Below are 15,585 nucleotides of genomic sequence, written 5' to 3' on the forward strand. Positions count from 1 at the left end.
TCCTTTCTAGTTCAAACTCTTTTTTTTCAGTCTAACACTGATACTTGGCTCCTAGATATTCAGTATGATGTTTAAATGAGAAAAACGAAATTAAGGAGCAGGAAGGATGGACATATGAGTTGAGTCCTCAGACTCTGACTCTGGAATCAACAGCCTCCTCACAAGTAGCTCATATCTCTAGGATCTTCCTTCCTGTACAGATGGCCCTCCTAACTCTTTGGACCTGCTCTTTCATGACACAGAAAACCCTTCACCCTGGAAGTTCTTTTCAGCCCTGGTTTTCTCACACTGGAAATACTCTATGATATCTCTGTGATAGGCTGGTTTCTTCCAAAGCCTCAATTTTAAGGAGAATACCCAGGGCAACCAAAGCATCTCTCTCTCTCTCTCTCTCTCTAAGTTGCACTCTTACACTCTTGATTCCACACACATTTTCTATTATATCCCTGTAGGTCTCTTTATACCTTTGCCCTTCACCCTTTAAATCTTTGTTTTGTAATGTGCTGTCATCCTTCTTTATGATATAAGCTCATCAAAGGTGAGGACTGTCTTTCTGCTTTCTTACATTTGTATTTCCAGTGTTTGGCAGTGTCAGAAATATAACAAGCACTTAATAAATATTTGTTAACTGACTGACTGACTGACCTGGCCTTGCACTGTGCAGTTGCATACAGAAAGTGTTTAATAAAAGTTTCAAGAATGCACAAACTAAACATGCCTTTATGGAAGGATGGAGACAGACAGAAAATTGCCTTTATGAGAATTGTGAGAAGTCACAGGACGTAGTGGATAGAAGGCTAGCCTTGGAATCAGATAGATCTCATTTCAAATCCTATATCTGACACATATGAAGAATATGAATCACTTAATCTTTTCATGTCTTCAGGCAACTAAGATTTAAAATTATAAATGAATTGTTGATTTTCTTCCATGGAGAACAAATACTACTTTCCCTACTGGAGTTCCCCACAATGATAAAATCATAAATCTTGGACAATATCCATGGAAAAGAGGGGGAGGCAGAGTAAGGAGAGGGGGGAGAGAATGGAATTGAGAGGAAGAGGGAGGTAGTGAGGAGAGACAGAGAGAGACACACACACGTGCACACACACACACACACACACACACACAGAGAGAGAGAGAGAGAGAGAGAGAGAGAGAGAGAGAGAGAGAGAGAGAGGAATATCAGACTACAAGGTATAAAAAAAGATTTAGGCCAGTATTACAATGTAGAAGAACATGGCACAAACAATTTCTACTCTTCTTAAAAAGATTAAAAAGAGTTAGAAATCAATATAATTTCTTCTTGGTGGAGTTGTGAAATGATCCAACCATTTTGGAGAACAATTTGGAACTATGCCCAAATGGCTACAAAAATGTGCATACCCTTTGATCAGCAATAGCACTTCTAGGGCTATATCCTAAAGAGATCAAACAAATGGGAAAAGGACCCACATGTACAAAAATATTCATAGCAGCTCTTTTTGTGGTGGCAAAGAATTGGAAATTGAGAGGATGCCCATCAATTGGGGAATGGCTGAGCAAGTTGTGGTATATGAATGTACTATTGTGCTATAAGAAATGATGAACAGGCTGACTTCAGAAAAACCTGTAAAGACTTATATGGTCTGATGCTGAGTGAAGTAAGCAGAACCAAGAGGACTTTGTACACAATAACACATTATGCAATGACTAAGATTGTGAAACTGAACCCTTCTCAGCATTATGAGGATCAAAGACATCTCCAGAGGCCTCGGGATGGAAAATGCTGTCCACATCCAAAGAAAGAACTATGGAAGTCCAATCGCTATCACTTATTTTTTCCTTCTGTTGAGTTTTGTTTCATCTTTCTGATGGTTCCTCCTATTGGTTTTAATTTTTACTTACAACTTCACTAATGTGAAAATATGTTTAATGGGTATATAAATGTAAAGCCTATATCTGATTGTGTGCTGCCTTGGGGAGGGTGGGGCGAAGAAAGAGGGAGAAAAATTTTCAACTCAAAAGCATATGGAAATGATTATTGATAAATCAAAATAAATTAATAAAATTTTAAAAAAAGAAATCAATTTAATTTCACTTATTTATTTAACATTTTGATCATTTAAAAGAAATCACTTTAAAAATATCACTCCAGGTCCATATATCTTTTATAAATGAATTGAAATAAATTTTCCGTTGAATAGCTTGCATTTTTTTTTCATGCAGGTCCTCCTTCAGTGCCCCGTTGTGGAGTACAGGTGACCTAGGCTTCTGCAAACTTCTCTTTCTGGAATGGAACTTCTGGGTACTCATACAGGACAGACAAGGGTCTGGTAGACAGCACATATATTATCAAGGATCAGTCCAAGAAAGTTTGGAGAGGCTGATTAGCAGATTGGCCCGGGGGATATACACATGGGCTACAGAAACTATAAAAATCATCCACTAAGATGCAAAAGGCGCTGCATTATATATAACAGGAGGGGCCACAGATGTCAACAGAATCATTGATCCTTGCAACATTTCTTTTTCAGACAAATTTCAGGGTTTAAAGTCTAACATAAAGATTTTTTTAATCCTAATGGGAAAGACCAACAGCTCCAAGATTTGCCCAAATATGGTTGTTTAATGGGTCAACATTCTATTTATTACATCTTTATAAGTTATAATAGCACCTGCACAGCTGGATGACACCCTACATAAAAGTCTGATTCCTCTATGTGGTATGGGGGTGACCTTCAGTTGCAAAGGCCATTCCAGTGAAGCTTGAGCCTGGTCATGTGTTGCCAAGTTCAGGAGGCTTTAAGAATTGGCACAGAGACAGATTCTGGGTGTGTCATCAGTTCAAAGCTCTCATCAGCAAGTTGATTGAAGGGCAGAAATATTTTTGTCTCTTTCCCCAGACTATCAAAAATTAAGTGACAGTGACTGAGACCTGCAGCAGTGGAGGAAGTAATTATAATTATGTGCTTACATTCCCTGACTTATAGTGAATTGTGAGCATGTGGGTATGTGGGAATGGGTTTCATCTACATGCAAATGCATACATATGTATGTATATGTGAGGATACAGTAGTAAAAAATGTGTTCTCTACATTTAAGAAATGTACAATTGATTAGGGAAGAGGATATATGTAAGCCTCAGTTGCCTCATCCATAAAACGCTTCAATTAGACTAGATGGAATCTAAAACATTTTAAGTTTTTACATTTAGGCTCTCATGATCCTATTTATACGACATAAAAATTGATAACATAGAATGTGAGAATGTCTAAATGAAGAGGTGTTTGGTTAGTTCTACAATTTCAAAGGGCCAGAAGTCCCTTTCATCTGAGCATTTCACAAAGTCTCCATAGAGAAGATGGCATTGGACTCAGACTTTGCAAGATCAGCAAGATGTCAAAAGGCTGAGATGAAAAAGGGCATTATGGTCATAGAAAAAGAGTCAACAAATGCACAGGGCAGTTCAAGGAAGAGACAGCTCAGTGGTGGAGAGGAGAGGCACTGAATTTGGAGTTAGGAAGGCCTGAGTTCAAACCCCACATTAGACACATGTTCTGTACCATCATGAACACATCGCTTGACTTCTCCAGCTTGTTTCCTTATCTGTGAAATGAGGGGTCGAACTCCACAGAGTCCAAGTTCCCATCTAAATGTATGATTCTAAACATGCCCATTTGGCTAGGGTACATTATTAATGACCACTTCCATAGCATTGGAAGGTTTGCATGAAGAAGTTTGCATGGCATAGCACATTGGGTCCTCACAACAACCCTGGAAGGCAGGTGTAATCAATATCTTCAATTTATAACAGAGGGAACAGAGGCTGAGACTGGTTAAATGGTTTGTCCAGGGTCAGACAGCTAGTCGGTATCCAAAACGGCCTTTAAGCCCAGGTCTTTTTGACTCCAAGGACAACATAGTCCAGAGTCAATGCCAAGATGCTTTATGAGATGAAGCTGGGAAGGCATATGTGTAAAAACAGGCTAAGAATTGGGAACACTTCAGATAGAATCTGGTCTCAGATATTTGCTACCTATCTGACCCTAGGCAAGTCACTGATTGAAGCCTCGGTTTCCTCATCCATAAAGTGGAGATAATGATAATGCCTATCTCATAGAATTCTTTTGAGGATTAAAGGATATAATAAAGTATGCAAAGCATTTTGAAAAGCTTCCAAAGAGCAATGTAAAAGTGTGTTCTTATATCTAAGCATGTACTTTTTTGGGGGAAGGTTGTGGGGGAGGGGGGCTTGGGCCAGACCTCTGATCTTATTTGTGCAGGGAAATCTCAACATAGACACTCCTTCAATTGACACAGATCAGCACCTTGGAGTGATGAGAATTCTCTGGGGATGCTGACTTGGTATAAAATCTGCCCATTCAGTGTAAAGGTGTGAAAGGAAAAGAAAATAATTTTGATAATTATACAGCACAAAGTAACATTTCAAATGCACAGATATTTTATATTTTCTTTATATATTCTAGATTTCCTTAAAATCAGTTTGTGAATATTTACTAAGCATCAAGATCTTGAGATTGACTTACCATCTTCATTTCCTGAAACAATAGTATATACAATACTTTGATTGATGGCTGCTGCGTTGATAACACCAACTGGAGTCCCTATTGGTGCAAGTTCGCTTACTGGAGGTGGTCTGCAGAATTAGACAAGATCATTTTTTCCTCAGGTTAATATTTGATGTGATACAGATTTGCATTTAAAGTTTAAATATATATAGTATCAGCAAAGGCAGACTTTCCGCAAGGTTGATTGTTAAAGTCTTCAGGGAGGTGAGAGATTAAGACATCAGACACAGAAAAATAAGCAAATTCAGCAGTATCTTACTGAATAAGAACGTTTCTTCAACCAGGGCAATAAAGAGTAAGCACAGGAGTGCCATGGCTGTATTACACAACTAATTTATAGGCAATAGACTGAATAGAGGGTACATTCTTGATTAAAAAAAAATAAAACAACTAACTGGGCCATCTCCCTAGCATTAAAATTTTGTTATAGCACAATGATGCTAACGGTATTAACCAGGCAGTTTTTCTTTCTAGCCCTTGTTCTTTCTTAACTACCATCTTTCTCCTTCCCCAACTACTTTAACTGCAGGACATTTTTAAATAGAAAGATAATCACAAAATAACAAAGAGAGAATTAAGTTTCCTATGGAAAATCAGCTTCTTACTCATATTCTGGCCTTTGTTACTCTCTTTTTTATCTACATTCCAAACACCATTTTCAATATATTACTATTGTTTCTCATAAGGGATTAATTCATTTTGTAATAATAGCAGAAGTCTCATAATCTCTTTCAAGGGATTTTTCCTAATCATCTTCATGTGTCTTCACCTTTCTCAATCATTGTTTTCTGCCCTTAAATGCAGGGGATGGTTTTACTGCTTGGGTTGAAAATAGACTCCCACTTATTATTTAGAGTCAGCTGTGATGCCATATCTAATCGCTGTGTCATATATCAAAATATTATTGGTCAATGATCTTTTTTTTTTTTATTTCAGTCCCTGATTTTCTGCCTGGGATGTCCTTCAAAATTATCTCTTGATCGTCTACTTTGAAAAAACAGAATTTGTTATATTTTTCTTAAAATTGTCTTGACTCTAACCTTTCCAATTTCTGCTGTGGATGCCACCATTTTTTCAAGGACCCAGGTTCACAACCTTGAAGTCATCCTGCCTCTTTTCCTTTTGCTGCTTCCCATGTCCAAGCAGTTTGAAATTTAGTTTGTCTTTTTTCTCTTCCTTCATTGAGATTCTGCTTCGCTTCAAGCCCTTATCACCTCTCATGAATACTATTGTAATACCTGCCTCCTGGTCTCTCTTTTTTTAGTCTCCAATCTGTAAATCAGAGAGTTTTGCACTGGGAGTAATATGGTGGATTCATATTTCACCCCAGGCACCTGATAGCCTGGAAAAACCACTTAAATCAAATCCATAAACATTTATTAAGTGCTTATTATATGCCAGGCACTGTCTTAAGTGCTGGGGTTACAAAGAAAGATAACAAAAATCCCTGAATTCAAAGGTCTTATTTTTTAAATAAGAGAGCCAAGAGGCAAACAACTGTTTACCAACAAGATATGGGCAAAGTTAACAGTGGGTGATTCCAGAGAGAAGCCAATAACAGTGGTGGAGAGGAAGAGGGGAATGGGAAATGCTTGTAAAAGCTGGAATTTTAGTTGAAACTTAAAGGAAGCTAGAGAAGCCAGGAAGTAAAGATAAGGATGAAGTCCATGCTAGCCAGTGAAAAGGCAGGGATCAGAGAGATGGAGTATGCTATATGAGGAAAAATAGGAAGGTCAAAGTTCTGAGTCATAGAATACATGGAGGGGAGGAAAACATTAAAAAAAAAAGGATGAAAAAGCTAAGAAGAATCTGGGTTCCAAAGGGCTTTAAATGCCCGATGATTTTGCATTTGATCTGGGAGGCGACAGAAAACCTTCTTAGCTTTATTTCTCCAAAATTCTGTTTTCTCATCTGTAAGAATGTGCAGATGTTGTGAGGATCACCTCAGGTTGTTGTGAGGATCAAACGAGAGAATGTGTATAAAGGGCATTAGAAGCCCGGAAATGCTGCATCAACATGAGCTATTCTAATGCTTATGGGAACACTAGGGGAAAAGGGAAGGGAGAGGAGGAATGGGGCAAATTATCTCACGTAAAATAAACTGCAAGGAAGAGCTTTTACTGTCAGGAAAAAACGGGGCAGCATTGTTTATATCTTAATCTTATCTAAATTGATTGAAAGAGGGGAACATATCTACTTCTATATACACAATTAAGTATGGAAACTTATCTTCCAACAAGGAAATAAGAAAGAAAGAGGGTAAGAGAAAGGGGGATGATAAAAAAAAAAGAAAGAATGGAGAAGGAACACAGTTGTTGAGTCGTTTTCAATCATCTCTGACTCTTCAGGAACTCATTTGGGATTTTTTTTTTTTGGCAAAGATACGGATGCGGTTTGGGATTTCCTTTTCCATATCATTTTACAGATGAGGAAACTGACTAGCCCAGGGTCAAACAGTAAGTGTCGGAAGTCACATTTGAACTCAGGAAGATGAGTCTTCCTGACCACAGGCCCAGCACTCAATCCGCTGTGCCACATAGCTATCCCCAAAGAATGTAGTGGTCAGAGAAAGATAAACAGAAGAAGAGAGGATAGATAGAAGGACATACTCAACTAACAATCATAGCTGTCTATAAGAATGGGACGAACTCACATATAAAACATAAGTGAATACCAGAATGGATTAGAAATCAGAATACAAGAATATGTTTTCTACAAGCAGCACACTTGAAACAGAAAGATATAGAGAAAGTTAAAGTAAGGGACTGGAGCAGAATCTATTGTACTTTAGATGAAATTTAAAAAAAAAAAGACAGATGTGGCAATCATGATTTCAGACAAAGCAAAAACAAAATTAGAGGTAAGAGAAAAACAGGGAAACTACGTCTTTGAAACTACAGAAATGACATCATAGTCAATGACATAATATGAATACTAAACATATATGTGCCAAATGGCATAATATCCAAACTTTTGGTAATATCCACATTTTTTAAGGAAAAAATTAAATCAGTTATAAAATAAATATACAGTAAAAATTATACTAGTGGGAGACCTTACCTTCTCCTTCTCAAAGCTAGGTAAGTCTAACCATAAAATAAATAAGAAGCTAAGGAGATGATTGACCCTTGGGAAAAATGAATGGGAATAGAAAGAAGTACACCTTTTTTCTCCGAGACATATAGCATCTTCACAAAAATTGAACATGTATTAGGGAATAAAAAAACTCACAAGTACAAAAAAGCAGAAGTATTACATGCACCCTTTTAACACCTTAATGCAAAAAAAAAAATACATTCAGTAAAGGGCAGTAGAAGCACAGATTAAAATAATTAGAAACCAAATAATCAAATCCTAAAGAATAAGTGGGCCAAAGAACAAGTCATAAAACCAATAATTTCATTAAAATAATGATCATAATGAGACAACATAGAAAGATATTTGGGATGCAGCTAAAGCAGTACTTAGGGGAAAATTTACATCTCTACATGTGTACATAAATAAAAGAAAGAGAAAGCAGATCAATGAATTGGTCATAGAATTCATTGTGATTCACTAAAACAAACTAGAAAATTAAATAAAATTAAAAGTCCTCAGTTAAATGTTACCATAGAAATCTTAAAAATCAAGGGAGAGATTAAAATTGAAAGAAAAATAAAATATTGAACTAATAAAACTAGCAAATTTATTTAAAAAATTGACAAAGAATTGTTTAATTTAGTTTAAAAAAAAAGAAAATCAAATTTCCAGTATCAAAAATGGAAAGGGTGCATGTACCACCAATAAAGATGAAATTAAGTGACTTATTAGGAGTTATTTTGCTCAATTATATATCTGTAAAACTTATGATCTAAATGAAATGGCTGAATATATACAAAACCGTAAATTACCCAGATTAACAGAAGAGATGTTTCCATGTTAGTTATTTTGTGAAAGAAAACTCAATCCCATCAACTGGAGAATGGTTGGATTAGTTGTGGTATATGATTGTGATGTAATACTTTTGTGGTATAAATAACCCCATATTAGACAAAGAAATAGAAGGCATAAATGAACTTTCTAGGAAAAAATCCCCAGAAGCAGATGAATTTGAAAGTGAATTCTATCACATATTTAAGGAATAATTTTTTCCAAAACTAAATAAATTATTTGCAAAAAAATAAGCAAGTAAAAATACTAATAAATTCATTTTATGACACAAATATTGTTTTGATACCTAAACCAGTACAGTGAGTAAAATCCAACAAGTGCAAACTAAGGTGTATTTTCTAAGAGCAAGATATGTTTATTAACAATGGAATGTATAGCTGTTTAAAAAAAATGGGTCAGACAGGATAAGCTGGGCTAGTGATCAAGATGAGGAGAAATTCCTCTTTACTGAGATACAAGAAAGGATACCAATCAAACTACCAAAGAATTATTTTACAGAGCTATAAAAATAACCAAATTCATTTGGAAGAACAACAATTAAAGGAATCTGATAAAAAAAAAATGTGAAGGAAGGTGACCTAGTAATACAATTAGAAAATATATTATAAAGTGTTAATCACCAAAAAAAATATGGTACTAGCTAACAAATAGGGTAAAGGGTCTGTAGAATAGATAAGATAAAGAATGACAAATGATTATAGTGATCTACTGTTTATTAATCCAAAGATCCAAGCTTTTATGGCAAGAACTCATTATCAGACAAAAATTGCTGGGTAAACTATAAAGCAGTGTGGCAGAAACGAGGTATAGACCACCATCTCACACCATATGCCAAAGTATGATCAAAATGGGCAAATGACTTAGATATAAATGTTGATATAATAAATAAAATCGAGTAGCATGAAAAAAATACACTTGTCAGATCTCTGGATAAAGGAAGAATTTATAACCAAAGAAGAAAAAGAATAAAACAGGAAATATAATGGATAATTTTCATTACATGAAATTTAAAAGTTTTTTAAATAAATAAAAGCAATGCAAGCCAAATTAGACAGGCAGCCAGAAACTGGAGGAAATTTCTTTTACACTAAGTTTTTCTGATAAAGGCCCAATTTCTCTAATTGGTAAATATAAATATAGAGTATATGTAAATATATATACATATATTATATATGGAACTGAGCCAAATTTATGTTAGTATTTATACATACACATATTTATATACACACATTATATATATATATACATATATATGTATATATACACACATACATATATATAAATAATTATATGTGTATATATGTATATATATATATGTGTGTGTGTAAATATGTATGTATGTATGCATGTATATAATGTATATAAATGTGTATATATATATGTATATATATATATATATATATATATATATATATATATATGTATATATATATAATAGAGTCATTCCCTAATTGATAATTGGTGAAAGGATATGAACAAAATAGGAAATCAAGACTATCAATAGTGACGTGGAAAAATGATCTAAAGGGTTATTTATTACAGAAATATGACTTAAAAAGACTCTGAGGTACCACCCGGCACCTATCAGATTGACTACGATGACAGAAAAGAGAAATGATAAATGCTGGAGGCAGTGTGAAAAAACAGATACACTAACACATTGCTAGTGAAGCTGTGAACTGATCCAAGTATTCTGGAGAGCAATATGGAACTGTGCCCAAAGGACTATAAAATTGTGTGTATTTTTTGACCTAGTAATACCAAATACTGTCTGTATCCCAAACAGATAAAAGAAAAAGGAAAATTATTTACATATATATATATACACATATATACACACATATATATACATACACACACATACACACATACATACATATATTTATATATACATATATACATATAAACATATGTACACACAGACATATTAAATGTTTTTTATTTTTAATATTTCATTTCCCCAATTACATGTAAAAACAATTACATGTAAAAACATATCCCTCCCTCCTCTTTGAGATGGTAATCAAACTTACAGAGGTTATACTTGTACAATCATGCAAAACATATTTCCATATTAGTCATTTTGTGAAAGAAAACTGAACCCCAGCAACTGGAGAATGCCTGAATAAGTTGTGGTATATAATTGTGATGGAATGCTATTGTGGTCTGAATTAATAATGAGCAAGAAGCTTTTAGAAAAAAAAAACAACTTGGAAGATTTATATGAACTGCTACAAAGTGAAGTGAGCAGAACCAGGAGAAACATTGTACATAGTAACAACAATACTGTGCAATGATCATCTGTGAAAGACTTAGCTACTAAGATCAATGCAATGATACAAATCAGTTCCAAACCATTCATGACGAAATATACTATACATCTCCAGAGAGAGACCTGATGAATTCAGAGTGCATATTGCAGCAGATTTTTTATTTTATTTTTGTTTCTTTTTGCAACATGTTTAATGTGGAAATACGTTTTGCGTGACTTCACACGTATAACTGATACCTTATTGCTTCTCTCCTCAGTGGGGGGAGGGGCAGAAGGGAAAAAGAGAATTTGAACTCAAAATTTAAAAAAAAAGATTGTTAATATAATTAAGTATCTTGAAAAATTGTTATGGTGATTACTCATTGTTATTCCTGCTATTTAGTCCTCCTATACCTATCAAATTAACCATCCCAAAATATAGATCTGACCACATTAATCACCTACTCAAAAATCTTTAGTAGCTTCTTAGTGCAGCCAAGGCAAAATATAAACTCTGCAACCAAGTTTTCATATTCTTTGCCATCTATATATCCAGGTTTATTTTACATTACTCCCCTTAATGTGCAATACATTGTTGCTACAATAGCTTATAGTACTCACGCCCATGCTTTCATCTGGGTTGTTGTAGTATTGTAGGAAGGCTCTTTATCTCATACACCCTTTAAGAATTCCTCACATTCATCAACACTCAGCTTAGGTCTCCTGTCCTATGGCAAACCTTTGTTAATCTGCCTTGTTAGCATTGCATCCCTTCTCCACAACCTGCTGTTTTATTTACCTGTTTACAATTGGGCTCTACCCTGTAAAATGAAAACTCCTTCAAGGCAGAGATTGTTTCTATTTGTGTCTTTGTATCCCTAGAGAAAAGCTCAGATTTAAGGCTTGATAAAATATCAATTAAGTGAGTTGTACCTGCTGCATATTTTTATTTTAAGTGCAAACTCCATGGAATTCTTCACTTCCAGTCTACTCACTAACAATGTGTCCAAATGGACATGATCTTTGTATATCTTTAGAGCAAATATAAATTGTTTCATTTTGGCTCTTATAGCATAAAGTTCTTGCATGTGGAGGCTCCAGTTTTTGCCCTGTAGGTTCCACAGTATCAAATATAGGACCATAAATTAAACAAAAGTGCTTGGTGATAAAAAAAAAAATAAGACTTCACCTAGTCCTAGATTATTTTTTTTAACAAAGGTATTTTGACAGAATTCTTTAGGGTATCAATCAACTTTTCTGGAGTAAAATTTCACTTTAGACATTGGCAGTTCAATTAAGAAGGGTTTTATCTATTTTGTCTAGACTTAGTCATACTGGAGTTTCGAATTAATTGAGTACTTGCTAATATGTGAGCAAATGAAGATGATCAAATAATCATTATCATAAAAATTAGGATCTTAAAAAAATTCCCATGTCAATCATTCAACAATTCAGTGAATGATATGAATGGTTACTGAGATAATAAGGTAAACTATTGTGGAACTGAACTGAATACTATACAAACTATTTGGAAAAATAGGTGAAAGAGTCCTATCAAATTCTTTCCATGGCAAAATATGGTGCTGATATCTAAACCAGGAAGATTCAAAACAAGAAAGAAAATCTTAGATCAGTTTCTCTAATGAATATTGATGTGAAATTTTTAAATAAAATATTACCAAATAGATGACAGTAATATATTATACATGAAACTGCTGGGACAACTAGAGAGCAATTTAGCACAAACGAGGTATAGACAAACATCTCACACTATATAGCACAATAAGATGAAAATAAGTATAAGATTTAGATATAAAGGATGATGTTGTAAGCATGAAATAGTTTACCTGTAACAGCTATGGACACGGGGAAGAATTTATGACCAAACAAGAGACAGAAAGGATCACAGGAAATGTATAATTTTGATTACATAAAATTTACAAAAAATTCATAAAATCTGCACCAAAACCCCCCAAATGCAGACAAGATTAGAAGGAAAACAAGAAACTGGAAAAATATTTATAGCAAGTTTCTCTTATAAAGGCCCTACTTCTCAAATACATAGGGAAGAGATTTATACCAGGAACGCAGAGCTGGTTCAATATTAGGGAAACTATCAGCATAATCGGCCATATGAACAAAAAAAGTAATGGAAACCTTAAGATTATCTCAATAGATAAAGAAAAAGCTTTTGACAAAATACAGCACCCATTCCTATTAAAAACACTAGAGAGCATAGGAATAAATGGAGTTTTCCTTAAAATGAAAAATAGTATCTATCTTAAACCATCAGGGAACATTATATGTAATGGGGATAAACTAGAAGCTTTTCTGATAAGATAGGGGTGAAGGAAGGATGGTCAATATCACCTTTATTATTTAATATTGTCTAGAAGTGTTAGCTTTAGCAATAAGAGAAGAAAAAAGAAATTGAAGGAATTAGAATAGGCAATGAGGAAACAAAACTATCCCTCTTTGCAGATAATTTGATCATATACTTGTTGGAGAAACCTAGAAAAAAAGAAACTACTTTAAAGAATTAACAACTTTAGGAAGTTCTAGGATATAAAGTAAACCCACATGAATCACTAGCATTTCTGTATACTACCAGCAAAGCCAGCAGAAAGAGATAGAAAGAGAAATTCCATTTAAAATAGCTGTACACAATATAAGATATTTGGGACACTACCTGCCAAGAAAAATCCAGGAACCATATGAACACAATTATAAAACACTTTTCACACAATTAAAGTCAGATCTAAACAATTGGAAAAACTATCAATTACTCATGAGTAGGTCAAACTAGTATAATAAAAATGGCAATTTTACCTAAATTAAATTGCTTATTCAGTGCCATACCAATCAAACTACCAAAAATATATAGAGAACTGAATAAAATTTATAAGAATACAAGTCATTCCCCAATAGATAAATGATCAAAGGACATGAACAAGAAGTTTTCAGATGAAGAAATTAAAGATATCTATAGCCATATTAAAAAATGCTCTAAATCACTAATGATAAGTGAAATGCAAACTGAAACAATTATGAGGTACAGCATCACACCTATCAGATTGACTAATGAGAGAAAAGGAAAATGATGGGTGTTGGAGAAGATGTGGGGAAATTGGAACATTAATGCTTTGCTAGTGGAGTTGTGAACTGATCCAACCATTCTGGAAAGCAATTTGGAATTATGCCCAAAGAGCTATAAAATTATATAAAATTTTATTCCATAATATTACTTCCAAGACTGTATCCCAAAGAGATCATAAAAAGGGACAATGACTCATGTGTAGAAAAAATATTTCTAGCAACTCTTTTTGTGGTGGCCAAGAATTGGAAATTGAGGGGATGCCCATCAACTTAGGAATGGCTGAAAAAATTGTGGTATGTGAATGTAATGGAATACTATTGTCCTCTAAGAAATGATGAGCAGGCAGATTTCAGAAAAAAAAAAAAACTAGAAACACTTACATGAACTGATGCTGATTGAAGTGAGCAGAACCAGGAGAACATTATATAGATTAATAGCAACATTGTGTAATGATCAGCTTTGACAGACTTGACTCTTCTCAGCAATACAATGCTCTAAGACAATTCCAAAAGGCTCATGATGGAAAATATTATCCACATCTAGAGAAAGAACTATGAAGTCTGAATGCAGATCAAAGCATACTGTTTTCACCTTTTTGTTTTGTTTTGTTTTTGCTTTCTTTTGTTTTTTCCTTTTTGATTCTTGTTTCACAACATGACTAACATGGAAATATGTTTAATATGATTGTACATGCATAACCTGTATCAGATTGCTTGCCATCTTGGGGGGGGGAAGGGAGGTAGGGAGGATGGGAGAGAAAAGTTTGGAACTCAAATTCTTATAAAAGTGAATGTTGAAAACATGTAATTGAAAAAAATTTCTATTAAAATTTTAAAAAATGATTTTAGAATTGATTGAATGACATGGGAGACACTGGCATAGGACTGGCCAGCATGGCATGCCCTCATCAGAAAAGGTCTTATGCTCTATGAACAAAGCAGAATTGAAGTAGCTGAAAAGAAATGTAAGATGTGAAAATGTTGAGAATCCATCCCAAATATTCACATGGAATATTAGTTCTGGACTGTGGTAGAGCATTCTGAGTTTATTTTGGTCTGATCAGCCACAGATGGATACATTGCAACTCATAGTGATGTCATTTTGGTCCGCTTCAAGAATGAATGACAACAACTTAAAACTGTAAGTTATATCAAACAAGAGATAGGAAGATGCATGGCAACATGACTCGTGTCTTCCAAGGCTAATAATGAAACCATATGGAATAGTTTGAAAAAAAAAAAACATGCAAAATGACAATTAAGTATTGAATTATTCTCAGTGACTTTAAAGAGACAATCTTTGAGTGTCTCTTTATTATATATAATATTATATAATTATTATAAAAGTTTTCTATGTAATATAAAACTGTAATAATACATAGACATTTCCAGCTTTTAAATAAAGAATCACTATCTGTTCAATCCATTAGAAAAGCAGAGAGGGATTGATATCAAATTATAGCAGCCAACGAGACTTGACCTGAAGACATTCTGTGGGGGAGGACAGAGTAGAGTCTATTGGCCCAGCTGGTGATTATGATAAAAAGTTTAACGTTCTGGACTTCCTGTAAGTAGCCTCTTCTTAGATCTACATACTCTTTCTTTCTGAGGCTGTACTACAGAAAAATGATGTCTGCAATTAATGCACCATTAACTTTGGAAAATGACATTGTTTATTTCATATATTCAAATGAAAACACTGCAAAACTATTTGTGCTTCTGCTGCATCATCTTCCA

At 34.2% G+C, this 15,585-nt stretch overlaps 1 protein-coding gene across 2 annotated transcripts in view; it reads right to left on the reverse strand.

Annotated features, from left to right (window-relative positions):
- Positions 1-15,585, reverse strand: part of PCDH15 (protocadherin related 15) — a 1,495,046-nt gene that overhangs the window by 132,853 nt on the left and 1,346,608 nt on the right. For both annotated transcript variants that reach the window (XM_020978669.2, XM_078150714.1), the window contains one exon: positions 4,530-4,639. In XM_020978669.2, the coding sequence (XP_020834328.1) occupies positions 4,530-4,639 (110 nt within the window). The remainder of the gene's footprint in view (positions 1-4,529; positions 4,640-15,585) is intronic.

The sequence above is a fragment of the Phascolarctos cinereus genome, unplaced genomic scaffold (genome assembly GCF_003287225.1).
Source record: "Phascolarctos cinereus isolate Bilbo 61053 unplaced genomic scaffold, phaCin_HiC Scaffold_3;HRSCAF=262, whole genome shotgun sequence".
Lineage (NCBI taxonomy): Eukaryota > Metazoa > Chordata > Mammalia > Diprotodontia > Phascolarctidae > Phascolarctos > Phascolarctos cinereus.